The following is a 27,051-nucleotide window of genomic DNA, read 5'->3' on the forward strand; positions in this document are numbered from 1 at the left end:
ATGGCGGCAGCGTCGGAGGAGCGGATGGCTGAGGAAGGAGGCGGCGGTCACGGCGACGGCGGTTCCCCTTCGGCCATCGCCTCTACCCAGCGACTGCCCCCACCGCCCCCGCCCCAGCCCCCGCAGCCGGGGTCCCAGGCGCCCCCAGCCCCGGCGCTGGCTCCGGACCAGCTGCCTCAAAACAACACGCTGGTGGCGCTGCCCATCGTAGCCATCGAGAACATCCTCAGCTTTATGTCCTACGACGAAATTAGCCAGCTCCGTCTGGTGAGGCCCCCTGGGGACCCTTGCCGCCCTCTCCGAGAGCCGAGGTCTGGGGAGGGCCCGAAAGGGTAGAGCGTTCCCCGGGGAGGGAGCCCCTGGCGAGCTGCAGCTGCAGCTGAAGCACCAAGCGCACCCCTCCCGCCCCAAAGTCTCTCTTGGGGCTGGCCCGCTGGGTTTGTCCAGATTCCGCCCTTGCTCGAGGAGTGGGGGCGACTGCCTGCAGGAACTTGGCTTTGAGAGTCTGGGGGGCTCGGGGGCTCTGTGCCCCCGATCCGGAAGCGGGGCCACGGGCGGGGGCTGCAAGAACTGGGCTTCCAACCTCTGTCCGGCCTGAGCGTGGACGCCGAAGGGATCTCACCATCTGCCTTTTGTATATCACCTTCCAACCCCAGGCTGGAGTTGGGGGCGAGCACTCCGAAGTAGGCGAGATTATCCCGGCTAGGTTTGGTTTGTCTGTGAGAATAACGTATTGTTCCCCCTACTACCCAAGTTTCCTTGTTGCGAAAGATAAAGTCAGATTGGTCTGTCCTCCCAAAAGCCAGTAGAGGTTTGGAGGAATTCGAACTCGTTTTGGTAACCTCAACCCCAGCGCCTTGGTTGACCAATGAAGGCAATCCTGAGAAGTGACTATCGTGCTTTGCCTCACCCCTGACACTTGCCACCCCCTAGTGAAGCACCTTGCCCCTTGAGGAGGTTTTTTTCCTCTCCTGCAAACTAGTGATTTACGCCCCCCCGCCAGCTTTAGGAGAGGTTTTATACCTTAAAATCACAGTAAGTCTGTCCATGATTAATGAAAATAAATGAATTTGCCTTTGGGATTTTTTTCATCCCAGAGGCTTCACTGAAGGTTCAATGACTACCTTAGTTCAGTCAGTCAGTTATTTTGCTTCCTCAGTGAATTTATCTTTCAGTGGTAAGGAAATTGAAGGAGGTGGACATTTTGAAATGATTACAAACCGTTTCTGTGTAGAAGCTAAATAGGTGGTCGGGGTTGTTTTTAAGAGGACAAAGACATATCTGAATGTGCTGTGTATAGCGTTTTCTTAATAATCAATAAACTCTATTTTAGATTTACACCTTCAATTTAAAATTGATCATAATTGTATTTTTAAGATGCAAGCATATTTTTTAAAGGAGGCTATTAAATATTCAAACTGGTGAACCATTTATTTTCTTGTCAACACAGCACATCAACCATGCCAGTCTGCAGGATAGAAAATTCATTTGAAAAGTAGTATTTTAAAATGATTGTCCCTTAAATGATTGAATTTCCAAACATGTTATCCTAGAATATCTTGTAGAATCCTAACTATTCCTTTGATTTTTGATAAAGAATGATATTTGATCAGAATTCTTGGTATACATTCCTGTTGCCTGGAAATTGGACATGACATTTGAATTGAGCCTTTCAGCCAGACAATGCCTTTGTAAAGCTTGGAATGTTCACCTTCTGTTTTATAAGTATTGAGAAAAACTGTGGGGGGGGGGGGGGGAGGGGGGGGAAATGTTCATTTGTTGGTCAATTTACTTCTTTAAAAATTAAAAACATTCTTAAAGGGGAGAAAAACAGCCTATCCTAGGGGACAGAGTTAAAAACACATCCCACAGTTTATTAGTAAATGACATCTCTTTCAAATGAAATACTCAGCTGCATTCTTATTTTTAAGCAGTTATCTATTCTAGTATTTTAAAGATACAAATTTTGTAGTTTCAGAGATTTTTATCATAAGGAGTCCCTTATCACCCCCCTAAAAAGATTCAGCTCCCAGTTTTACTTCTTAAAGATGGTTTTTTTCTCTGTTTTAGTAATGGGGAACTATTTCTTATTTCTTTCTTTACTTAAGGTTAATGGATAATTCTTAGATTAAGTGGGTAATCTTTTGTGGCGGTTTGGAAGGGTCTTTGGTTTTAAATTCTTTGGTTCATATGTCATAAGGTGCAATTTAAGTAACATGAAAGATTCTTGCCACTAGGTGTCAGCGTTAATTTAATCATGGTCATTAATGAAATTGGCAGTCTAGCGATAGTGCGTAGTATGTGCTTTCCATGCCTTTCCTAATTTAAGTGACCACTTATCCCTAACAGACTGTTTGCAAGAAAATCAATACCAGTTTGTATGCTGCTATCTGGCATATAAATTACATAGTTTCTTTTATTGGCAAGTATTTTTTTGAGTAGAATTAAGGTTGGGTGTACTTAGAAAAGAGTAATATTAATTAAGAACAGAATTAGTTTCCATAAAGCTAAATGTCAACCATTCAGTAGTTAATGAGCTAGTTTACATATTTGTCAGGTGCTTCTTTTTTACTTCCTTCCGCTTACTTGCCCTGTTAGAACCTTAGGCTTCCCAGATGGCTCAGTGGTACAGAATCCACCTGCAGTGCAGGAGACACAAGAGACTCAGGCTCAATCCCTGGGTCATGGACAATCTCCTGGAGGAGGAAATAGCAACCAGTCCAGTGTTCTTGCCCAAGAAACCCCATGGACAGAAGAGCCTGGAGGGCTACAGTCTAAAGGGTGGCAAAGAGTCGGACACAACTGAGCACACACATTGGGACCTCAGTCATAACTATTGTTAACACCTAAATTAGAGGACAGGTGCAGGGTCCATGTACTTACTGCTCTATATTTGCTTAATACAGTTTGTCCCAAGTTGCTAGAATAACATTTTCCAATTGACTTTGCTTCCTCTTGCCATGAATAATTGAAATTTGACTCTCCAGTCTGGTTATTGCCAAAGGAATGTCCAGATCCCTTATTGAACTGGATTTTGTTTTATTTTTTCTGCCCTTGACTGTTGCTCCCAAAATGTACCTGGAACTTGGAAATCCTGGTTACATAAAAATAGTTCTTTAAATAAACTTCTCTAATATATTTTAAATTATTTGGATGAAGATACCTTTTGAAATGACAAAATGTGTACTTTGAGTTGTTTTCCAGTAAATCACATAAATTTGTGCTGACAGGCATGAGAGTTTTTGAAACAAGTGGCAAAGGTTAAGGAAGGCCCTGCACCTAGTTGCAGAGCACATCACAGCCAAATTGGAACATATAACGTTGACCAGTGAGTACAGAGTTCTCACTGAAAAAAAAAAGTACGCAAGGCTTTTTAAAAGTTGTCTTAGGGAATTCCCTGGCAGCCCAGTGGAGAGCTCCTGTAGATTTTTCCCCTGTGGTTCTAGTGGAGCTCCTGTAAATTTAATGGAATCCTCTAAGTGGTTCAGGACAGATTTGATTAAAAGTTCAGTTCACGTGTCATGCTTATTATCTGGAATGACATTTTCCATTTGACAGCAAAATACATAAATCTATGTTTTTGTCCCAGGATATTTCTCTAGTGCACTCTAGCTGGTTAAATCTATTACTCATTTATAGTTCCTTTTACATCTTTTCTTCAAATGTGTTTGAAAAGTTCAGTTGTAGAGAGGGTTGACTGGTAGAAAATATGAAGGAAAATGGGAAAGTATTACCTTAAGTAGGCAAGATGTCTTCCTTATATCTCTTTCTCTATATCAGTAGTTCTCAATTTTGTCTCAAGACACCTTTACATTCTTAAAAGTCACTGAGGACCCAAATCGCTTACCTTTGAAGATTCTAAAATACCCAAGAATGCACAGTGCGTAATTCCATTAGCTGTCATCACATGTCGTGTTGCCACACACATCCTGCTGTGTCTTGTGAGAGAATAAGCATGAAAATGGCAAATAACATCTTAGCATTATGAAAATGATTTAGCTTCAGAAACTCTTGAAAGGATCTTGGGAACCACAAGGGTCCCTTGACCATACTTTGAGAACCATTGCTCTGTATCACTGTATTATAGAAAATACACTGTCTGTACTGCTGGGGGGTTTTTCCCCTACCATGTCATCATCAGGTTATTTATTTTATTAACAAATTCTTAAGTATAGGTAAGAAATTATATTTTGGGAATACTTCACTCCTGCAGATTCTCAAAGGTGTCCAATCGGTAACCTGTCCACAATATCATCACTGAGACAGAATGTACACACCTTCCTTGAGCACTTTTACAAAGAATCAGGATAACAAATGCATAGTAGTAAATACAAGAATGTTGAGGTTAATCAGCAGAGGCTTCCTCAGGGTCATGAATTTTTATCCAGTCAGTAAAGATGGAAGAACATTCCCAGTAGGGGGAAAAAAAAAGATATGTAATTATCCTAATTGTTTTGTTCAGGCTAATACTAAATTTATATTTTCTTTCCAAGTGCATATGTAGGAGGGACACACAGGGAATTTTTCAATTTGTTGTAATTTTACCAACAGACAATTGAGAATTAACTCTCTGTCTCTGTATATAGTATTATATCTTAAATGGTCCATTACCAAAAGGATAGAATTTTTTCTTATAAAAGATTAAAGTGTTCTTGTGAAAGAGATGGGAAGTTGTGTAGGACTGGCTCATTCATTGTTCATTTTTTAAATGATTTTATCACCTCTGTCCATGGGATCACATAAGAGTTGGACAGAGCTGAGCACACATGCACCCGTCATTAACTTTTTGCCACATTTACTTTATCTTGTACGCTCATTCACCATTTGAAAGTAAGGTGCAAATACAATGACATTTTACCCCTAAAATACTTCTATATAATCACAATATCATCACTTCCAAGGTATTTAATATTACATTTTATATTCAGGTTTCTCAGTTGTCACCAAAATGTGTTTTGATAGCTTGGAGATGGGTTGGGGAGGTAGTTAAGGTTCTTAAATCTAATAAAGCATTAGTCTCTTTAATCTGGAACATTTCTCCCGCCTTTTCACTGTTTTCATTCTTTCATGACTTTCTAAAGAATCCAGCCCAGATGGCTGTCAAATATTCTGCACAGAAGATTTGTCTGATTGAGAGGATTATAGGAAGATCTTGGTCTAGCTCCATGGCAAAACTGTAGTAGCATGGCAAAAATCGCCCCCACTAAAGTCCTGCTTTCTAGACTCATGCCAGCAGTTTCTATAGCAGTAGAATATTAGAGACCCTAATCAACTGAGAATAATTAGGATAAACATTTCAGTCTACATAGCTACTGATCGCTGAATTTAACAAGACACAAATCAGGGCTTCCCTGGTGGCTCAGTGGTAGAGAATCTGCCTGCCAGTGCAGGAGACACAGGTTCAACCCCTAGTCCAGAAAGATCCCACATGCCTCGGAGCAGCTAAGCCCTTGTACCACAACTACTGAGCCTGTGCTCTAGAGCCCAGGAACTGCAGCTACTGAAGTCCAAGCACCCTGAAGCCCATGCTCCCCAACAAGAGTAGCCCCCGCTTGCTGCAACTGGAGGAAAGCTGGTGCAATCCAGCACAGCCAAAAATAAATAAAATTAGGGGAGGGAATACACAGATCAAAAGACCTGCACTGTTCCCCGCCCCTGACATAGCTTGGTTTTTATTGAGGTGCCATCCTAGGCACTTTGCTAACCCTTGAAATGTGTAGCCACTATGAAAAAGTGAGGAAACAGAGTAATCCATATTAAAGTCCATATCAGAATGATATGTGTGTGTGAGAATCACTATTTGCTGGAGGACCCAAATTCTTAATTTCACTTTTTGGCCTTAATGATTGGATGACCTTGAACAAGTCATATAAGTTCCTAAGGCCTCAGTTTTCTCATTGTAAAAAGAAAGGGTAGATTCTGGTGTCTTATGTCCCTTTCAGGTCAAGGGTCTAATAAGCAGCTTAATCTTTGATAATAGCTTCCTTATTAATTGGGGGAAACTATGGGAGTTGGTGATGGACAGGGAGGCCTGGCGTGCTGCAATTCGTGGGGTCACAAAGAGTCAGACAGGACTGAGCGACTGAACTGAACTGAATTGGCTTTCCAGGTGGCACTAGTGGTAAAAAAAAAAACCCGCCTGCCAATGCAGGAGACATAAGAGACGCAGGTTTGATTCCTGGGCAGGAAGATCCGTTGGAGGAGGGCATGGCAAACCCACTCCAATATTCTTGCCTGGAGAATCCCATGGACAGAGGAGCCTGGTGGGCTACAATCCACGGGGTCACAAAGAGTCGGACATGATGGAAGCGACTTAGCACGCATGCATTGACTATTCAGTTCATTTGAGAACTGTAGAGAATGAAATGAGTACATTAAAAATATGATTCCATTACAATATTTCCTTGATTCTAAGATACAGTTTCATATTTTAACATTTTTGAAATGATAATGCATCTTGATCAAATTATATTATTATAGTGGTACTTTAAAAAAATTCTTTTTATTAAATTGAAAGCATATCTTAAAGTCTCCACAGCATCTTAAAATTGAAGAAACCCAGTGTATTTTAAGGCATCTAAGATATCTGAGAAAGAAATGCTCAGTAGTTATAATATATACTGTAAGATTATTCCACTGTCAAGTGTTAAAAGATAGAAAATGTACATCTTGGAATCAACCAAGATTTTACAGTAGAGGTTTAACAAGAAAATTGTGGATTTCATGGATTTAAGGTATGTGTCTTGCCTTTTTAAGAAGGGCCATAGTGGCACAACACATTGAAAAGGATTTCTAATTAAACACAAGTGATGAAAAAAAATTTTTATTTTTCATCACTTGTTAGAAAATGGTAAAAAGAATAAACATGGCATTTTAAATCTTGAAATTATTAACAAAGAAAACAAATCTGTTCTTCATACTAGAACAGCAAAAGACAGGGACAAGTTAAATGTCTCTATTGTATACTTACTCCATTAGTTACCTTTTGTTTATATAGTATGTATTTTCCTAATCTCTAAATATATTGATCATTTTTGACATAGTCATCATCTTTGTATATTAGATTCTAGAATTTTTCTGTCCTGAGTAAATTGCCAAACTGCTAGGATTTTTGTTTTGTTTTAATAACTGGGGAAATATTTCTTTTCTGTAGCCTTGGGAAATAACTAAAGTAACCCCAAATTTAGAGCTACACTTTAAATAAGGTAATTTTGTTTTGCAAGTTAATATGCATTGATAGCAGTTATAATTATACTGCTCACCTTGGGGAAAATTAATACATTTCTGTTTTTGTAGAGGTCACTTTGCTTCCTTCTGAATCCTAAACGAAAGAGAGTTATATGCTCTATGGTGTTTTTGGTTTTATGCTATTGGCCAGTCAGTGCTTATAAAACATTTATGAAAGGAAGAATATTACATTAAGTACTGTTCTTGTCCTGTAATATAAACTAATGCTCTAGGTCTTTTGGGTTCTGTGGTGCTATTCTAGTTTGCTTTTGTTACCTCCTATTTTCCTAATTTTTTTTTAGTTGAGGTATAGTTGATTTACAGTATTTGTTTCAGATGTATGTTTTCTGATCTTTTTGCCAGCTTTTGATTAGAATGAACAGTTAAGACTCATTTATAAGTCTTTTTTCTTGTCTTTCACCTCTTTATTTGGGATTCATCTGCAGTGGTTTCAGCTATCTTCGTGTGAGATCTCCAGAACCTTATCTTCAGTTGTAACATTATAGTTGCTTATGGAAAAGGACCAGTCAACTGTCCCAATACCAGGTCTCTCCCAAAATGGATGCTCTTTTTCCTTTTAAATTTTTATTTCTCATTACTGTCTGATTTTCCTGATCAAAACATGGGAGATTTTATTCTTCTCAGCTTTGCTTACGTATCTGATCTGTCTTCAGAAGTAGTTAGCTAATGGTTTATTCATTCCAGGCTTTGTGCCTTTGTTCCATCAGCATTAACTTAGCAGTCCTGTCCTTTCTTCTTTTAAAGCCTAGGATCACGTTAAGTCTTCTTTGGTTGATCTTACCTGGTTATTTATTTATAAAAAATTACTCAGTCGATTGTATGCTCATATTAGTCAGTACTCCTTCCCTTGCATTTCTAGATTATTAAAAGATTCCTAAATTGAGTATTTAGCTAGATTTAGTGCAGCAAAATTCTAGAATAATGAAATAATTTAGAAAGTACCTTGGAAGTTATTACAGCAGTGTGCTTTGTGCTAAGTCACTTCAGTCATGTCCTACTCTGTGCAGCACTACGGACTGTAGCCTTCCAGGCTCCTCCGTCCGTGGGATCTTCCACACAAGAATACTAGAGTGGGTTGCCATGCTTCCCTCTAGGAAATCTTCCCAACCCAGGGATTGAACCTGCTGCTCGTCTGCCTGCTGCATTGCAAGCGGATTCTTTACTACTGAGCCTCCTGACTTTTTCACTTTGTAAATAAACATTTTTTTTTCAGTTTTATAGAGATGGCATTGATATATAGCACTGTATAAGTTTAAGATGTACGGAATAATGATTTGACTTTTGAAAAAATGAGGAAATCATTACCACAGTGGATTTAGTTCCATTATTCAACTCAGACATTATCAGAGAGGTTATAGAGTCCACAGAACAAGAGTATTTTTCTACAAAGTTGTGTTAGAGGGTGAAAGTGAAAGTGAAGTCGCTCAGTCGTATCCGACTCTTTGCGACCTTGAGGACTGTAACCTACCAGGCTCCTCTGTCCATGGGATTCTCCAGGCAAGAATACTGGAGTGGGTTGCCATTTCTGCCTCACATTAAATAGTTTCAACAACAATGAAATCCCCAATTTTTATTCCTCAGAGTTCATTTTGAAGTCTTTGGGTGGGGTTTTTTTCCCTACTTGATAATGTCTGTTGACTTTTGGACACAACTGAGTGACTGAACTGACTGACTTTCTCCTATGACAGATTAGAATTTAGCTAGCTTTATATCCCCTCATCACACACACAAAGACATACTTTCTTTTTCTTCCTCCAGTAACATGATAAATGTTTCTTTTTTCCTCACACAAAGTTCAGTACCATTGTTTATGGCAATGTGGTTCTCAAATGCAGTCCAGGTTTACCAGAAGGATTCCCAAGACTCAAGGAGTCTATATAATCTAAAATATTTTCATTCTGTACTAAGGTATTGTTTGCATTTTTTACTCTCATTCTTTCACAAAGGTCCAGTGGCGTTTTCCAGTAGTTCTGTGATATGTGATGGTATCATCATATAGCTAATGAAATGTGCACTTGTATATTGTGTTTTCTAGAATTTTCTTAGGTAAGAATACCTCAGTAGATTAATGCAAAAGAAGCAGATATGAAAATTCACTTATTTCTATTAAACTACTAAACCTAAACTAGATTAAAGAGATTTGTAGATGTACTCAATAAATATTTTGTTTTAGAAACATTTATATCAGTACATATTGGGTTTTTTTTTCACTAGACACTGAACAAATGTTTATAACTTATTCAGTTAGAAATATATTCCACTGTATTTTAAAATATGATTTATTAGAATTACTCTATCAGTAAAGTATCAGTACTTTATTATGTTTTCATCTACTTTGAAATTGAGAAGAACTGTTTACCTTCATACCTTTCCTCTGGCGTACTATTATATAGGGAATGGCTAGTATTTAGTATTCGGAGAAGGCGATGGCACCCCACTCCAGTACTCTTGCCTGGAAAATCCCATGGATGGAGGAGCCTGGTGGGCTGCAGTCCATGGGGTCCCAAAGAGTCTGACACAACTGAGCAACTTCGCTTTCATTTTTCACTTTCATGCATTGGAAAAGTAAATGGCAACCCACTCCAGTGTTCTTGCCTGGAGAATCCCAGGGACGGGGGAGCCTGGTGGGCTGCTGTCTATGGGATTGCACAGAGTTGGACACGACTGAAGCGACTTAGCAGCAGCAGTAGCAGCAGCAGTATTTAGTATTAGAGTATCAAAACCTTTATTAGCTCAGCCCAGTATACCAGAATTTTTATCAGGAGAAAGCAACTTTTGAGTTTCATCAGTACTTGGTTTTAGTTCAAGCATTTGTATTTGGGTGCTATGAGAGATAGAAAAAAGCGTTAAGACAGCCCTTCCCTAATCGACTTAGCCTTGATGTAGATTTATCTCGGTTTCATCTCAGCATTGTGCTTTCAACATCCACACCTATACAGTGAGAACTGAGGTCCAGGTTGATACCTCTGAGTCAATGCAAAATAGCCAGGAAATAAACAACAAACATATTTTGTGTAGTAGGTTTCATTAAGATAAGAAAGATACTGGGATATTTCAGAAATATAAGAGCTAAGTATATAAAGCAAAGTTTTCAAATTAGTGGTAAAGTCAAAATTGTTAAAATTTTTTAAACAATTTTTAGATAGCGATTTATAGTTTACCATGATTTAATGTCTGTTTTTTTTTAATCCTAATGATATCCCTGTTGTATGAGGTACTATCCATATTTTACAGACGTCTGATTCAGGCTTTCAAAAAGGAACTGACTTGCCCAAGGACATAAAATGGCTGGACTCAAATTTAGGTGTTCTGACTTCAGATCCTATGCTTTTATTATATAAAGATACCATTTTTAAAGTTGTTTCTGCTATACATGTTAAAATATTTTGAAGGATATGTATCACAGTATCTAGTATAGGCTTTGGCCATTATAAACTATCATACTTCATCCAAGTAACTAGAAGAAATGATTTAAAACTTTCATTCTGGTAATGATAAAAACTTTGTGAGGGGTTAGACTCAAGTTTGAATATGTATTTTTGGCCAGAGAAGAATTTTCTTGTTTCAAACCATTAGAAGCCTTCAAATATTTTGTTTTAATGATCTTTAGAATTATAGACTTTGACCATAATAGTGGGGATACATTCAGAACATTCCACAGATACCGAAAATAAAGAATCAAGTGGGACTCTCAACTTCCACTGCATGAGTTTGATCCCTGGTCGGGGAACTAAGATCCTGCAAGCCATGTCGCACAACCAAGAAAAAGTCAAATATATAAATAAATGAGGAAACATATATATTATTTTTTAAAGGGTAAATTATTCCTTACTTACATATAGTATTAATTTTTAAATGTAGTATTGCAGGTTACAGTGAAGAATTCACATATGCTGATTCAAAGATTCAGATAGCAAACTGGAGAACAATTCTAGCACAGAGAACTTTGAACCATCAGTTAATGAGTCTAAGTTAATTGTTATCAATTTGTTTTTTTTTTTTAATTAATTTTATATACTTTTTTGGCTGCACTATACAGCATCTGAGATCTTAGTTCCCTGACCAAGGGTTGAACCCACACATTGGAAGCATGGATGGAGTCTTAACAACTGGATTACCAGGGAAGTCCCTTTATTAATTTTTATTGGAGTATAGTTGCTTAACAATGTTGTATTAGTTTCTGCTGCACAGCAAAGTGAGTTAGTTATATATATACATATATATCCCCTTTTTAGATGAAGTTTTTACTTTTAAAATTCTTTCTCATTCTGTCTTCCCATAGGTTTGTAAAAGAATGGACTTGGTCTGCCAGAGAATGTTGAATCAGGGATTTCTAAAGGTGGAAAGGTACCATAATCTATGTCAGAAACAAGTTAAAGCACAGCTCCCAAGGTATGTTATGGTTATCAGTGGCAGTAATTCTACAACTGGGGATTTTATTTGTTTCTTGATTATTATTATTTTTTTTAATCTAAGTAAGGGTTTACATGTTAAATGGTTTCCACGTTCTTGTAGCAAAGTATACACAGATCACAATACATGATTTTACTATGGTTTGTTCACACTGGCCATATCTGTTCAACATTTTAGTTTGAGCCAGGGCATTTAGGCAAGAAAATGAAATTAAAGGCATTCAGATTGAAAGGAAGAAATAAAATTCTATTCACAGATAACATGATCTTATATACACATGATATTATATATGAAATACACTGATTAGTTATCAGAGCCAAAAACAAGTTCAGCAAGGATACTAGATAAAAGGTTAGTATACAGAAATCAATTGTATAATGCTATGCACTAGCAATAAACAATCCAAAAATGGAGACAATTCGGTTCACAATAGCATTGATAGTTTTATATATATATATATATACATATATATATATATATATAAAACAAAAGAAGTACAAAGCTTGTTTGTTAGAAACCAGAAAGCACTGTTAAAAGACATTAAAGACTTAAATGAACGGAAAGGCATTCTGTGACCATGGATTGGAAGGTTTCATTTTAAGATGGCCAGGGATTGAATCTGCGTCTCCTGTGTGTGCAGCATTGCAGGCAGATTCTTTACCCGCTGAGTCATCTGGGAAGCCCATTAAAATGGCAGTATTCCCCAAATTGATACATATATATATATTCAGTATATATTCAGTGGTAAAGAACCTGGCTATCAATACAGGAGACATAAGAGATACAGGTTTGATCCCATGCACCTGGAGAAGGGCATGGCATCCCACTTCAGTATTCTTGCCTGGAGAGTCCCATGGACAGAGGAGCTTGGCAGGCTACAGTCCATGGGGTTGCAAAGAACCAGACGTGACTGAAGCAACTCAGCACACAGAGCAACCCCTATCAGAATCCTAGCTGTCTTTTTGTAGAAATTGACAGACTGATCCTGTAATTCCTATGGAAATACAAAAAACTCAGAATAATTAAAACAATCTTGAAAAAGAATAAAATTGGAAAACTACCATTTCCCAGTTTCAAAGCTTTAGCTACAGTAATCAGTCTGGTGCTAACATAAAATTAGACATACAGATCAATGGAATAGGGTCCGGAAAGTCAACCTTTACATTTTTTGTCAATTGATTTTCAACAAGAATGCCAAGAAAATTCAATGAGGAAGGAATATTGTTTTCAACAAATGATGCTGGGACTAAAGAATGAAGTTGAAGATGTTCCTCAAACCAAATAAAAAAATTAGCTGAAAATGAACCATAGACTTAAGTGCAAATGTCAGTGCTGTATTATAAAACCTTGAGAAGAAAATGTAGTCATAAACCTTTATTAACTTGGATTAAGTTCTTTAGATACAACACCAAAAGGACAAGTAACAAGAGGAAAAAGTAGACAAACTAGAATTCATCAAAATTTAAAATGTCTGTGCCTCAAAGGACACCATCCAGAAAATAAAAAGACAGCCACAGAACGGGACAAGACATTTGCAGCCCATGTATCTGCTACGGGACTTGTATCCAGATTATATTAGGAACTCTTACTACTCAACAATAAAAGGGGGAACTTCCCTGGTGGCCAGTGGTTAAGATTCCACACTTCCAATGCAAGGGGCACAGGTTCAACCCCTGGTCCAGGAATTAAGATCCCATATTTTCCTGATGTGACCGAAATATTTTTTTTTAAGGCATAAACAATAAAAGGTAAATAACCCCAATTTGAAAATGGGCAAAGAATTTGATAGAAGTTTCTCCAAAGAATATGTACTAGAGGCCAAACATCGTTAGTCATCAGGGCATTGCAAATCAAAATAGTATGGGATACCAGTGAACACCCATCAGGATGGATGGCTAAAATTTTAAAGGACAAATGTTGGGAGGGAGATGGACACATTGGAACTTTCACATATTACTGGTGGGATAATGAAATTTTGCAGCCACTTTACAAAACAGTTTCTCAAAAAATGAAATACAGAGTTACCAAATGGTGCAGCAGTTTCACTGCTGCATTTACTGCTTGCTGTATATGCATATACTGCTGTATACCACATTTCACCGCTGTGTATACTCAGGAGAAATGAAACTATGTCTACCCAAAGTACACAGTACTCATAGCATTATTCATCATAGCCAGAAAGTGGAAGCAACCCAAGAGTCCAGCAACAGATGAATGGATAATCAAAATTATGGTATGTCCATATAATAGAATAATACTCAGCAATACAAAGGAATGAAGAACTACTGAGACATCCTTCTACATGGATAAACCTTGAAAACATGCCAAGTGAAAGAAGATAGTCACAAAACACATACTGTTAAGATTCCAGTTATCTGAAGTATCCCGAATAGGCAAATCCATAGAAACAGTAAATTAGCTGTTGCCAAGGGCTGGGTAATGAGAGTAATTAATAACGGTTACAGGCTTTCTTTTTATGATAATGAAAATGTTCTGAAATGAGATGGTAGTGATGGGTACACAAGTGTGAATATACTAAAAATCACTAAATGGTACCCTTGAAAAGTGAATTATGTCTCAAAACTTTTCAAAAGTTAAAATGAGCTGATCTTAAAGCAAAAATATATGGCCTCTTGTCTTTATGTCCATGTATACTTCTTTCATTTATCTAATTTCTCTGATTCTAATAGCCATTAGGCTTGAGGTTGATATATCCAAGTGAAAGTAAAAGTTAGTTGCACAGTTGTGTGCAACTCTGTGATCCCATGGACTGCAGCCTGCCCAGCTTCTCTGTCCATGGAATTCTCCAGGCAAGAGTACTGGAATGGATTGCCATTTCTTTCTCCAGGGAATTTTCCCAACCCAGGTATCGAACCCAAGTGTCCTGCATTGCAGGCAGATTCTTTACCAACTGAGCCACTAGGGAACCCGTATAGTCAAAAGGGCAAAACACATAAAAAATAATTTTTTTCAAATTTTTTATCAATATTTGATTGATCCTTAGCAAGGATTTCTAAACATAGTGATTCATTTATCATTGCAGTTAAATTATGACCCAATTGTAGACTTCTAAATTAACATGTAAATGTTAGGCTTACATTAGGATATTTTGTTTGGTTAACATTTTAGTCCACAGTACTTCTTTTAATGGTTGCTTTTTTTTTTTTTTTTGGTAGGAGAGAGTCAGAAAGGAGAAACCATTCATTAGCTCGGCATGCAGACATCCTTGCTGCTGTTGAAACAAGGCTGTCATTATTAAATATGACTTTCATGAAGTATGTGGACTCCAATCTCTGTTGCTTCATCCCGGGAAAGGTAAAATAGAATCGCTTACTTAGTAACAGCTGGGTTGGATTGTGTAAACCTTAAATTACTATGAAGTTTCAGAGTGATTTTTTTAAATGACAGAATCACTCCTACTTCTTTGGTCATCTGTGAATTCAGTAGTCACAATATTAGAGGGTAAGTTGTATAGACAATTGTGGGCTTTTGACTTTTTTTTTTAAGTTTGACCACCACGTGAGGCACGCAGGATCTTAGTTTCCTGAGCAGGGATTGAGCCCAGGGCCCCTGCTATGGGAGTGCAGTCTTAACCAGTGAATTCCCAGGGAAGTCTCATTGCTACTTTGAATGGGTTTCTAAGAATGGATTTGTTTAGCTTCTGTGCAATAACTTATATAAATATATATCATTTATGTGATCTGTATACTTAAAATTATGATTATGAAATATGCTATAGAAGCTCTTCTATTCTTCAGGAAAGCTTTTTAAGGGTTCATATGCAAAGAAAAAATTTTAAGCTTTTACTTTTTGTAAAGATGCCAGAGATAAAGCAATGAGCAGGAACAGGTATTGTCTCTGCCTTCAAGATTGTTACCATTTTAGGGAGGGGGGTTGGGAGAGACAAACTGGTTTTGTTTTGTTTGAGAAATGTTTCATGAAAACAACTTACAAACTTCCAGATTGGACAAGAATACATAATTACAGTATAGCAGTATACTCTGGGCTAAGTAATAGTGCTGTTTAACACAGAAATAAGTTTATTGTGGTGTATATACTGTGACTGAGTTAATAAAGGACCCAGAATTCAACATGCTGCTCATACCTTCACTAATACCTTGCTTCTTGAATTGAGTGTAAATTCAGAATGAAATAACTTCAGTATCTTTTTATGTGGAAGAGATGGAGGTAGAATTAAAGATCATTTTGCTACTTAGCTGCTACTGGCAAAAGGTTCCCTTAACATGGTTGGAACTAATTAATAGTAAAATTTGAATGCTCTCTTTTTGTTATTTCCATTGATAATTAACATTGGCAATATTTTATTACTTTCTTCATTTTCAATATTCTGTAATGTTTGTTGGGAGCCGGAGGAGTCCTGTTTCTTATTTGAAGTATTCTTTGGTATAGCTCACTTTCCTCATATTAGCTACTGATGCTTTTCTATAAAAAGGTGACCCGTTAGAAACTTTAGATTCTAATTCTTAGGCCAGATTTTATCCAGGTCTAATTCATAGGTCTTAATTCTTGATGTTCACGTTCAGTGAACATGAATAGGTTGTCTCCTATAGCCTCATAGTTTTTATTGCATATCTCATAATGTTAAGATTATGAATATTTAAGACACCTCTCTAAGTTTCATAACTTCAAGAGACAATTCAACCAGTTACTGTTAATGGGAGCTGAATAGTTAGCAGTGAAGTCCATATGGCCTGCAAAGCCAAAGATCTTTTAGTACCAGCCTTTACAGAAGTTGTCTATCTGTTGTTCTAGTTGATCAAGATCATGTGATTGAAATGGTATTTACTGTCTAAACAAATGAGGTTAAATTCAGTTGAGTCTTGCTATTTTTTTTGGAAACCACTTGTTTTCTCTTTTAATTCTAGTCCTAACTGAGGTGGTAGCAGTGGAGGATGTTTTCAGTTTTGAAGCTTATGTGTATCCCCTTGGGCATTTGCTTCTTAACTGAGACCTTTACCTTACCTGCAGTGGAAAAGTCTTCCATTTTTCCTCAATGTTACCCATTTCTTCACAAGATCTCTTCCTAATTTATTTTTCTCCTACAAGTCTGAACTGGAAAAAAAACTCCCAAAAAACAAGTAATTTTTGTTTTGATTATCACTTTGGTTTATTCTGCCATCTTTATAGCTTATATTTTGCCTAAATCAACACTGTATACTTAGATTACTACTTTTTATTTTTATGTCACTGGTACTTTTTAGCTTATTTAGGCTAAGTCTAAACTGCTAACTTAACATAGTTTGCAATATTTGGGTTGTTTTATCATTGTTCTTTTTTGAACTTTCTCATCCTTAAACTTTCATATTCTGTCTTCAGAACATAAGGATATGGCATTAAGTTTCACATCTGTAAGTGAAGACATTCTATGAAATACTTTTCTTTCAGTTTAGCATATAATCTTGATTTGGTATATGATTTCTGTAGTAGTTTATTCTTGGTTTCCCCAGCATCTTGCTCCTGGGTTCATTTCACAAATTAGTTTTTACAAGTTAATCAAGTGAATCTGGGTAATAGCAACATTCATTTAAATTAGATTGCCTGATATATACCAGAATTTTGGACCTTTAACAGTTGGGGGGAAATTTTAAAAAAAATTATTCTCTGAAAGAACAATCAAATTTGTTTGTAAAATTAAATGGTAGAATGAAGATAGAAGATTAAATGTATGTTTACCTCTTAACTTCTCCCCATACTCTGCTCATTGGAGAAGAGTAAATGATGTAATTTTTAAAAGGAAGAAAAGATAAAGCCCCATGAAAAGGAGGTCAAGAGAGTAGACAGTAGCAGCAGGATTTTGGAAGTTGGAAAGTAGATGAACAAATGATAACTGACTTAGAAGAACTGAGGAAGTTAATTCCTAACCTGGCAGTGGGGGAAGCTGGGAGTCAGTGTAGTATGCACAGCTGAACCTCCAAGAAATTCTAGAATTGAAAGCACTTCTGAAAATGGGGCTAAAACAGAAAGGTTGGTTGAGAATCTGTATTTAGGAATGACTTAAACCTGTAGGTCCCCTCTCCAACTCCAAACAAGCTAGATCATTGCCCTTCTACCCAGTGAAAATCTAAGGCTTATTCATGGGAGGGGTTTAAAATGGAGTCTCTTGACAAGGAAACCGTACTAACAACAAAGGCATTTAAAGGTCTGTCTAAAGAATTCAGACTGGTTGGGAGTTTGCCACTATGAGTTCTGGGAAGGATCAGCAAACTTTTCTGTAAAGGGCCAGATAATAAATATTTTTGACTTCGTGGACCGCATGGTCTGTGTCATGTCATGGTCTGTTTCTCAACTGAGAAATGGCCATGAGTCTACATGTGGTAAATGAATGGTTGTGCTCATGTTCTAATAAAAGCCTTATTTACAGAAATAGGCACAGGTCAGTTAGGGCCACAGTTGCAGACTCTGACCACTATATTGATGTTCCATTCATCTTTTCTCAGAATCAAGTATAGATTCTTGGCTTATTCCTGTATAGATTTCTCAAATCTTCTATCTGACATATAGAAGTCAAACTTTTTATAGCAAGTTCTTGATCAGTATCAGCAGTTCACACAAACTGAAAAACACATGGAGCAGAGGCCAACTATCCATTCCAGGAAATATAATAATGAAAAAAGACATGAATAATTTCTTCATTGTTACTAACAACCCCAGTAAACCTTTTGTGCTTATTGAAATACAGTGGTCTCCAAAAGTCAGTGCTTTCACGGTATAAATGATTGTCAAAATGATTGTCATGAAGCTAGATTTCCCTGAAAGAACTTAAAATCTGTAGATTTTGTATTGCTGGTTTGTTTTTAATGATGTTTTCGGTTGGGGGGTGGGAACTGGTGATGATCACTTTCTTTATTCTTTTTTTGAGGGGTAGCTTTCTTTTGATGCAATTTCGCATTTACACAAAAATTGCAAAAAATATGAAAAGGAATTCCCATATTTTATCCAGATCAGCAATTATTTGCCTTTTGTCTCATTTGCTTTTATTCTCTCTCTGCATATGTGTTTCATTTTTCTGAACTGTTTGAAGAAAAGTTGGAGATACTGTGACCATTATTCTGAAATATTTCAGTGTATTCCCTAAGAACTAGGACATTTTCTTACTTAACCACAGTACAGAGATAACAAGCTCAGGGAATTTAACATTGATCCAATACACTGATCGGCTGTCCATATTCAAGTTTCATTTCTTATCCCAATAATAGTTTTCCTAGCTGTTCTTATTTCTGAGTCCAGAATCCCATCTAGGATCACACATGAATTTGTTAATTCTCTTTAATGTGTAATAATTCCCTACACTTTGTGTTTCTTAGGCTTTAAGTTTTTGAAGTTATTTTGAGGAGTAAATATCCTTCAATTTGAGTCTATCTAATGTTTCCAGAATGTTGTATTTTTGTTTCTTTTAAAATTGGTTCTAATATAAAGACATTCTTAAAAATAACTCTTGCTTAGAAGCATTTCCTCCTTTCATCTTGCTGGTCCTCAAGTAAATACATGCAGTCATTGAACCTTTAAAATGAAAAAAGAATTAATCTATTTTCATTGAATTTTTTAGGTCCCTGTTCTTACACCCCTAAACTCCACCTTTACCGCTAGTTTGGCTAACTAGGAGATCTGATCAGCTTTTTATGTGCTGCATTTTTAAATATAAGCAAGGAGCAGAGAATCACCAGGCTAATAAGAAACACAAAGTAAAACAAATGGAGAAAAAAAGACCTTTGAGAAAGCAATACAAAGATATAAAACTTGAACAAACTGTGACTAATAGTCTAAGAGAAATATTAATAAGAAAAATACAGACAAACAGATGCCATATAAAGAATTATTCACAAATATGGAAGAAAAATTAAAAGAAATGAGAGGAAAATTAAGGAAATCTCAAGTGGAGCAAAGAGAAGGAAATGGCAAGCCACTCCAGTATTCTTGCCTGGAAATTCCACGGACAGAGGAACCTGGTGGGCTACAGTTCATGGGGTCACAAAGAGTCAGCCATGGCTGAGCACATCAGCAGTTGGAACAAAAAGAAACAAAATGAGAACATACAACGTTCAATATTCTAACGGGAGCTTTGTTTGCTAAGGGCAACTCTGGTAGCTCAGCTGGTAAAGAATCTGCCTGCAATGCAGGAGACCCTGGTTTAATTTCTGTGTCGGGAAGACCTGCTAGAGAAGGAATAGGCTACCCACTCCAGTAGTCTTGGGCTTCCCTGGTGGCTCAGCTGGTAAAGAATCCTCCTGCAGTGCGGGAGACCTGGGTTCAATCCCTGGGATGGGAAGATCCCATGAAGAAGGGAACAGCTACTCACTCCAGTATTCTGGCCGAAAGAATTCCATAGTCCATGGAATCCCAAAGAGTCGGACACAACTGAGCAACTTTCACTCACTTGCACTACTTTGTTTGCTAAACAATAGATTAAATAAGATAGAAATTCTCTCATCTATAATAGTTGAAAGCCTTAAATGATGTTTATCGTATCTCATTTATTACTGTGCCAATTTAAACATAAGCATGATAGAGTAAACTGTGTGTGCTGGGAATGTGATAGTTGCTCACATTTGGTTTTCATTTCTTACCATTCTTTCTTAAAACTTAAAAATATTTTTCACAAGTATTAATTATCTCTAGTATTCAGCAGTGGCATATCACTTGAAAAGTGTATAAATAGCCATTAAAGAGTTTAGGGACCTGCCTAAGACCTGTGGTCTTTACACTGGATACCAGACTCAAACCATTACATTCTTGTTGCTAAAGTAATTTTCAGAAAGTGATTAAACCTGTTCAGAAAATGAAATATTTTAAAATCAGGTAAATGCTGTGCTTTTCTTAACATGTGTCTCTACAGCCGTTTCAGCCGCTGATGACTCTGGATGCGAGAAGCAGTTTGGCTCTAACATGCTGTCTTTTTTTTCACCTTGTCCTTTGCTTGTAGCTTTTGGACACAGGAAAGAATGTTTTTAATTTTATTGAAAACATGGATTGAATGAGTCACTTAATTAAAATAACCTCTATGTAGGAAGACTTAAAAACTAAATTTCCTAATAGAACACTTGGGCAAAGGGAAAGAGATACACCTTGCTTTCACACTGTATTTAGAAGGCTGAATATGGTAGATAGGAATATTTCACATTTTGGTTTACAGATGTCATTTAGTGTTAGTAATCCCTATGCGATATTTTGATATGAAATTAATTCTGAAGAATCAGGGTTATGGAAGAGGATTCACTACATAATAAATTTATTTTAAAAACCTAGAATAAATGCATGGTACATAATAAACTGTTAGTTGCTCAGTCATGTCTGACCCTTTGTGACCCCATGGACTGTAGCCTGCCAGGCTCCTCTGTCCATGGGATTCTCCAGGCAAGAATACTGGAGTGGTTTGTCATTTCCTTCTCCAGGGAATCTTGCCAGCCCAGGGATCGAACCCCAGTCTCCCGCATTTCAGGCAAATTCTTTACCGACTGAGCGACCAGGGAAGCTGGTACATGGTACATGACAACACTATATACATTTTGATTTCCTGGCCAACTCCTCACTGCGCACTCCTCCCTTAGTCATGTACACCCTCCTCCTGCTCAGACTTCTCTTCTCATTGAAATTCTGCTTATTTCTCATTGCCAAGTCCTTCGTTAGGCCTACTCAGTCCTCAAACAAATCCTATCCCTGTCTGCTTCCTTTTTCACACAATGCTTTGCTTGTACATTGAACTTACTCACTTTGAACTAGTCTTTGCTGTGTATGGGTCTTTCACTAAGTCATCTTGCACAGGTTAAGATCTATGTCTTATTCATGCTTGAGTCATTGTAACAGTCATTTCTAGTCTAGGTCAAACATACTGTAAATATTCTTCTGTCTACCAGTATTTATGTACATAAACTTACTAGGTCCATTTATCCTCTCAGAAAAAATTTTGTTAACAATGACCATTGTATTCAAAACAAAATCTAGCCTCTAAAAATCATATTCTTGTATTGACTTTAACCTTGTGGCTTATCCCTAAACGTTTTATTTAGATGTGTCAGTATTAGGTAGTTTATGTTATTTGACCATCTTTCTCACTCATTTAACGAATGTTGATTAGGGTATCTGCTATGTGCCAGATACTGCTAGGCTGTGGGGGTCTGACAGTGGAAACTAGGTATGGCCTCCTCTCTCATTGAGCTTACTCTGTTATGGGAAGAAGAAATTAACAGAAAAAGGCAGTACTTCAACCTTGTAATGTGTATTCTGAAGAAAAAATAAAGGATTTGATGAAGGTGTTAACATACTTAAACTGAGAGAGGGTTCAGAAAAGACTGCTTACTCCGAGAAAGTGTTACTGAGACCTCAAGTGTGAATAAGAAATTTGGGGCTGGAGAAGGTAGGGCAGATAATGCAGGGAGAGCACGACAGAAAAGAGATCATAATATGCAAAGCCCTGAGCAACAGAGAGAGAGGGTCTGCTTTAGGTCAGAGAGCTGAGGGTCACTTTGCACCTGTAGGTGGAATGTACCGGCACTGAGGACGACATCAAATAATACTGGAGTGTTGCAGTACTTTTCCTACTTGTAACACACATGTAGCGCTACTATGGATCGGTTAATATCCTATCACTAGCAGACTCTTTGTAGTAGAATGTGACAGACTAGTAATATGAAGGACTACTGCTAAAGTATATAAGTGTATATTTTGTAATTGACCATTTTGTATTTATATATAAATATTAGGTAATTTTTTAAGCCCCAGAACAGTAAAGATGCTTAATAAATATAAATGTGAAACATATATAGTATTATAACAAGCCCAAAGCCAGGTGTTACAGGTGGTAATGTTACCATTGGTCAGTATATCAGTTAAGTCACCCTGTAGATCTCTGTAGAATTTGCAAAACAAGCAGTCACCTTACTCCCTGTTTACCTATTTTTTTTTTAAATAAAGTGCTAATGAGAGCTCATTATTTTAGGTGATTGATGAGATTTATCGTGTGTTGAGATATGTCAATTCTACCAGAGCCCCTCAGCGAGCTCATGAAGTACTTCAAGAGTTAAGGGATATTTCCTCCATGGCAATGGAATACTTTGATGAAAAGATTGTTCCAATTCTAAAGAGGAAATTGCCAGGATCAGATGTATCTGGAAGACTGATGGGCTCTCCTCCAGGTATCTTTCATTTATAATACTTTCAGTTTATAATCATGTTCATACATAGGTTTGTAACTTGCCTTTTTTTCCTCCCACTTAACTGTGTATCTTGAACTTTTCTGGGTCTGTAACTGTGTATCTGCAGCATCATTTTTAAAGACAGATTAGATTACAGACCATATCTTACATAGTTCATCCACTGCTGTTATGCACATTTGTCTCCAGGTTTTTCAGTATTTGAACCACACTGAAGAACAATCTTACAGCTGAATCTTTATACATATCCATAATTTTTAACTGGGCATAAATTTGTTAGAGCAATTTTTAGTAAAACATTTGTTTCATTCAGATTAGTTAGCTCCCTGGAGTACTCAGTAGAGTGAATGGGTGCCTGTAATTTAATAATAAAGCTTATGGCATCTCAGTATTAATGTATCTATTACTTATTGAGTACTATTATGTGGACAGCACTATACTGTATCCTATGAAGACTAAAAAGAATTGTAATACATGATATCTGCTCTCAAGAATCTTATTATTTCATAGGGTAAGACATAATCATGACTCAAATTATTGCAGGCAAGAGAATAGTTTAAAGGAGTGTCCATTTACATGCCAAATGAGTAGAGAGAAAATCTTAAGGAAGATAAGATCATTGTTGGCTGGTCTGATTGAGACTTCACAAGAGGTGAGAACTGATCTGAGCCTTGTTAGTTGGCTGAAGGTAAGCTGAGAAAGAACAATGTATCAGTCAAGGAAAATATTCTGGTTATTTAGATGTATGAGGAGAAAATTAGCAAGATGGGTTTTAGGGTACAGATGGATCCAAATGATTCTTTTAGAAAAGCTTCAGAGATAGGGTTTTAAAAAAAAAGCAGGTTATTGGTTTAAAATAGCGATTTTCATGCCCATGGTACGTTGCTCTTCCTAAAACAGAATAGTTCCAAAGTCTTCCTACATTATGTCAGAAGTTCTTCCTGACCATCGAGTGTGCTGTAACCCTTTTTGGTGGTATCCCAATTATTTGGCTAATGTTGAGACCAAACATTGAACTAAGTGCAGAGAGGACTCACGAACCTAATAGGTCTGTACTTCTGTCTCAGATATTTATGTTTCCTTGTGTGTAATCAGATAGAAAGCAATTCTACTCTAATTTTACATTTATATTTTCTTAACTAGATTCTAAAAAAGTTTTATAATATTTTTAAATCCAAGTTAACACCCCTGGACACTCTTTGCTTTTGCTGGCAGTCCACATATTGCCACATGAACATGAGAGTCAGAATTCAGACTCATTTATAGTTAAGACAAAGTATTTGATTAATTCATTAGACCAAGTAGATTGCAAAGAAGAAATCTGCAGAGGTGATATTACTAAGGACATTCCATTTTTTAAGAAGTCTCATTAATGAAGTATTACTGGTGGTGAGCTGTTGAAGTGATTGACCATTTTAAACCATTTCTCCATAGTTCCAGGACCTTCTGCAGCCTTGACTACAATGCAACTCTTCTCCAAGCAAAACCCTTCAAGACAAGAGGTTACCAAACTCCAGCAGCAGGTTAAGACAAATGGTGCTGGGGTGACTGTTCTCAGGCGTGAAATTTCTGAGCTTCGCACCAAAGTGCAAGAACAGCAGAAACAGCTTCAAGACCAGGACCAGAAACTGCTAGAGCAGACCCAGATCATAGGTGAGCAGAACGCACGGTTGGCAGAGCTGGAGCGCAAACTGCGGGAAGTAATGGAGAGCGCAGTGGGGAACTCCTCAGGGTCTGGGCAGAGTGAAGAGTCTCCTCGGAAACGAAGAAAGGCCGCAGAAGCCATAGACTCTCTTAGGAAATCTAAACGTCTCCGGAATAGAAAGTAAATCGGAATGTGCTTCTAGTGCCAGAGGAAGACCTGGCTTTGTAGCTTGACCAGTTCTGCGTATCTGGACACTGCACGACACGGTGTCCCTCAGCTCTAGGCTTTCAGAACACAACTTAAACTTGAACTCTCATGGTTGGGACTTTTTTTTTTTCCTGCTTCTCCTCGTTGAACTGATGCACAGAATCTTTTTACTTTGCAATAGATTTGTACTAACCAGACCTATTCTATCATGTTTTGAGAAGTTAACCTTTTTTGTGTGCAGATAATGTTTAAAGCAAATTTGTTTCTGCATATATGCACATTACATAAGGATCTTAAACCAGTCTTGACAGACTAGAAACTAAGTTTAATACAGAAAATGTCCTGTTCACTTGAAAGAGAAGACCTACTTTTTAAATGGACAGTATCTTGTTTTTTAAAAAAAAAAAAGTTGACTTTTTGTTATAAGTGACCTTTGTCTGGAATGTCTGAAAAGTAGTAAATGCTTTTTGGTATTGAAGTAATGGGTAACTAAAACGGACTTCCATAGTATTGACTGTAGAAGGGGCCTCTACAGTATTGACTATATATTTTTATAAACTACTGGCAAGGGACTTATCCAGTTGTTATATACATGTTTTCAGTTCTCTTTTGGGGCCATGACCTACATTTGCATGGATGCATGCATGCGTTGCCTAGTCAACTCACTTAAAAAAGCTCTTGCACTGGTATTGATCTTGAACCTCTATACTTCTCCACTTTTTAGAGCAGTGTCTTAGTTCGTTTAAGCGCATAACATCTTCCACCACAACAGCTTGCTTCGGTGGGTGAGGGGGAGTGCTATTTGTATGTCCATTTGTCCTCCGGTTTTACAGGATAAGAGAGTCTTAAAGCCCGCTGCTTTAGCTGTTCTCTGTAGGGTTCAGGTACACTGGCTAAGACAGAGCCCCAAATTCTTTATGTTGATATCAGACCTCTGGTAACTATGACTATTCCTGACTCACCACGGTGTGTGCTCATTGACCCATTGCGGCCGTGACCAGTGGTGTGAGTAGGGAACCCAACTTATGGGATGCAGTTGTTTTGCCATTGAAAAACAGTTCACTGAAGAAAATTGTACTATGAAAAAGCATTTTGATTGTTTCATTTCTGGGGGGTGACCTGAGGGAAGCTTTCTAATATTAATTTCAGGCTTTCCTTATCCTTCAACTTTCACCAAAAGCTTTAATTTCGTTTGCACTCCTGTTTTGAGCTTGTAACTGGAAAAGCATGTCTTGCACTGTCAGCCTTCTGAGTGGTCACTTTAACACCTGTACAGTGATAATTTTCCCCAGTTGTGTATTTTTTGAAACAGTCAGTTATTACTGTCTAGTTTTATTTTAATGTACTAAATTATGTAGTCATTATTTGACTGTTAAGTTAAACAACTGTTGCCTTGGGCTTCAGTTATTTAAGGTAAACTTAGGTGTAATATAGAATACTATCCCTTTCCAGGTGGGAGTTTGACACCTGTATAAAACCTAAGGTTTTGGTAAGGACCTTAGTTGAAGAAAAGCACAAGGTCACTACCTTTTTTTAATCCGTCCAACATGATACGGTTATGCATCCTTGAGATTAACCTCACCAAATGAAACTTCTTATCCATTTTTAGTATTGTCCTTACATAATAGTGTCCTTAGATTTTGATCAATTCTTTGTCTAACATTAAAACTCTATTTACAATGTAGTTATGTTTTCAATGAAAAACCATAAAATAACGTCCAAGTGTTTTCATGGTTTGTTGGGAAGGTAATTTTAAAATAAACAATTTCGAAGAAACATTTGTCAGCCAAGATCATCCATAAAAGTCCCTGTCTGTAACTCATTTTCTCAGCAGGTCTCATTTGTTTAGTCATAGGATTTAGCCATATTATCACAACTTTGGAGGAGGCCTACTGGAATACTTACTCATGGCCTTTAATGGTCTGCTTTCCTGGTAATACGAAGATGTTTTTAAGTAACAAAGTACATGTTTACAGGTTTATAAAGTATGATCTTTATGCATCAAAGGGATATAACCTCAGATGATCTTTTTTAATAATGTTAATGAGTTATTTAAAGTTTCCTGGGTTTCTTTTTAAACTCCAGCTAGATAACCCTAAATGTATCTACGGTCTTAGTTAACATGAATATTTGGCTTCCATAATAAACATTCACACTATTAAAAGACAGATTTTCTGTTTCAAAATCCAAATTTCTACCATATACACTTGTAATCATCTGCCCATAAATTTAACGAGTTGCACTTGTTAATGGGTGAATGTGGCATAACAGTAGGAAATAAAGCACTACAGTTGTTTTAAATCTTAACGAGCTAAAATATGTTAGGATATTGCCTTGGCTGGTTTGATAGCTGTTATACTTGCATTTGGG

The 27,051-nt window shown here is 37.2% G+C and overlaps 1 protein-coding gene across 1 annotated transcript; it reads left to right on the top strand.

Moving 5' to 3' along the window:
* FBXO28 (F-box protein 28) lies at positions 1 to 27,051 on the top strand. Its single transcript, XM_068985971.1, has 5 exons — positions 1 to 267; positions 11,531 to 11,640; positions 14,838 to 14,976; positions 22,616 to 22,811; positions 24,264 to 27,051. Exons 1-5 carry the CDS (start codon positions 1 to 3, stop codon positions 24,656 to 24,658), a joined length of 1,107 nt encoding a protein of 368 aa, XP_068842072.1. The 3' UTR covers positions 24,659 to 27,051.

This window comes from Capricornis sumatraensis, chromosome 14, assembly GCF_032405125.1.
Source record: "Capricornis sumatraensis isolate serow.1 chromosome 14, serow.2, whole genome shotgun sequence".
In the NCBI taxonomy this organism is placed as follows: Eukaryota; Metazoa; Chordata; class Mammalia; order Artiodactyla; family Bovidae; genus Capricornis; species Capricornis sumatraensis.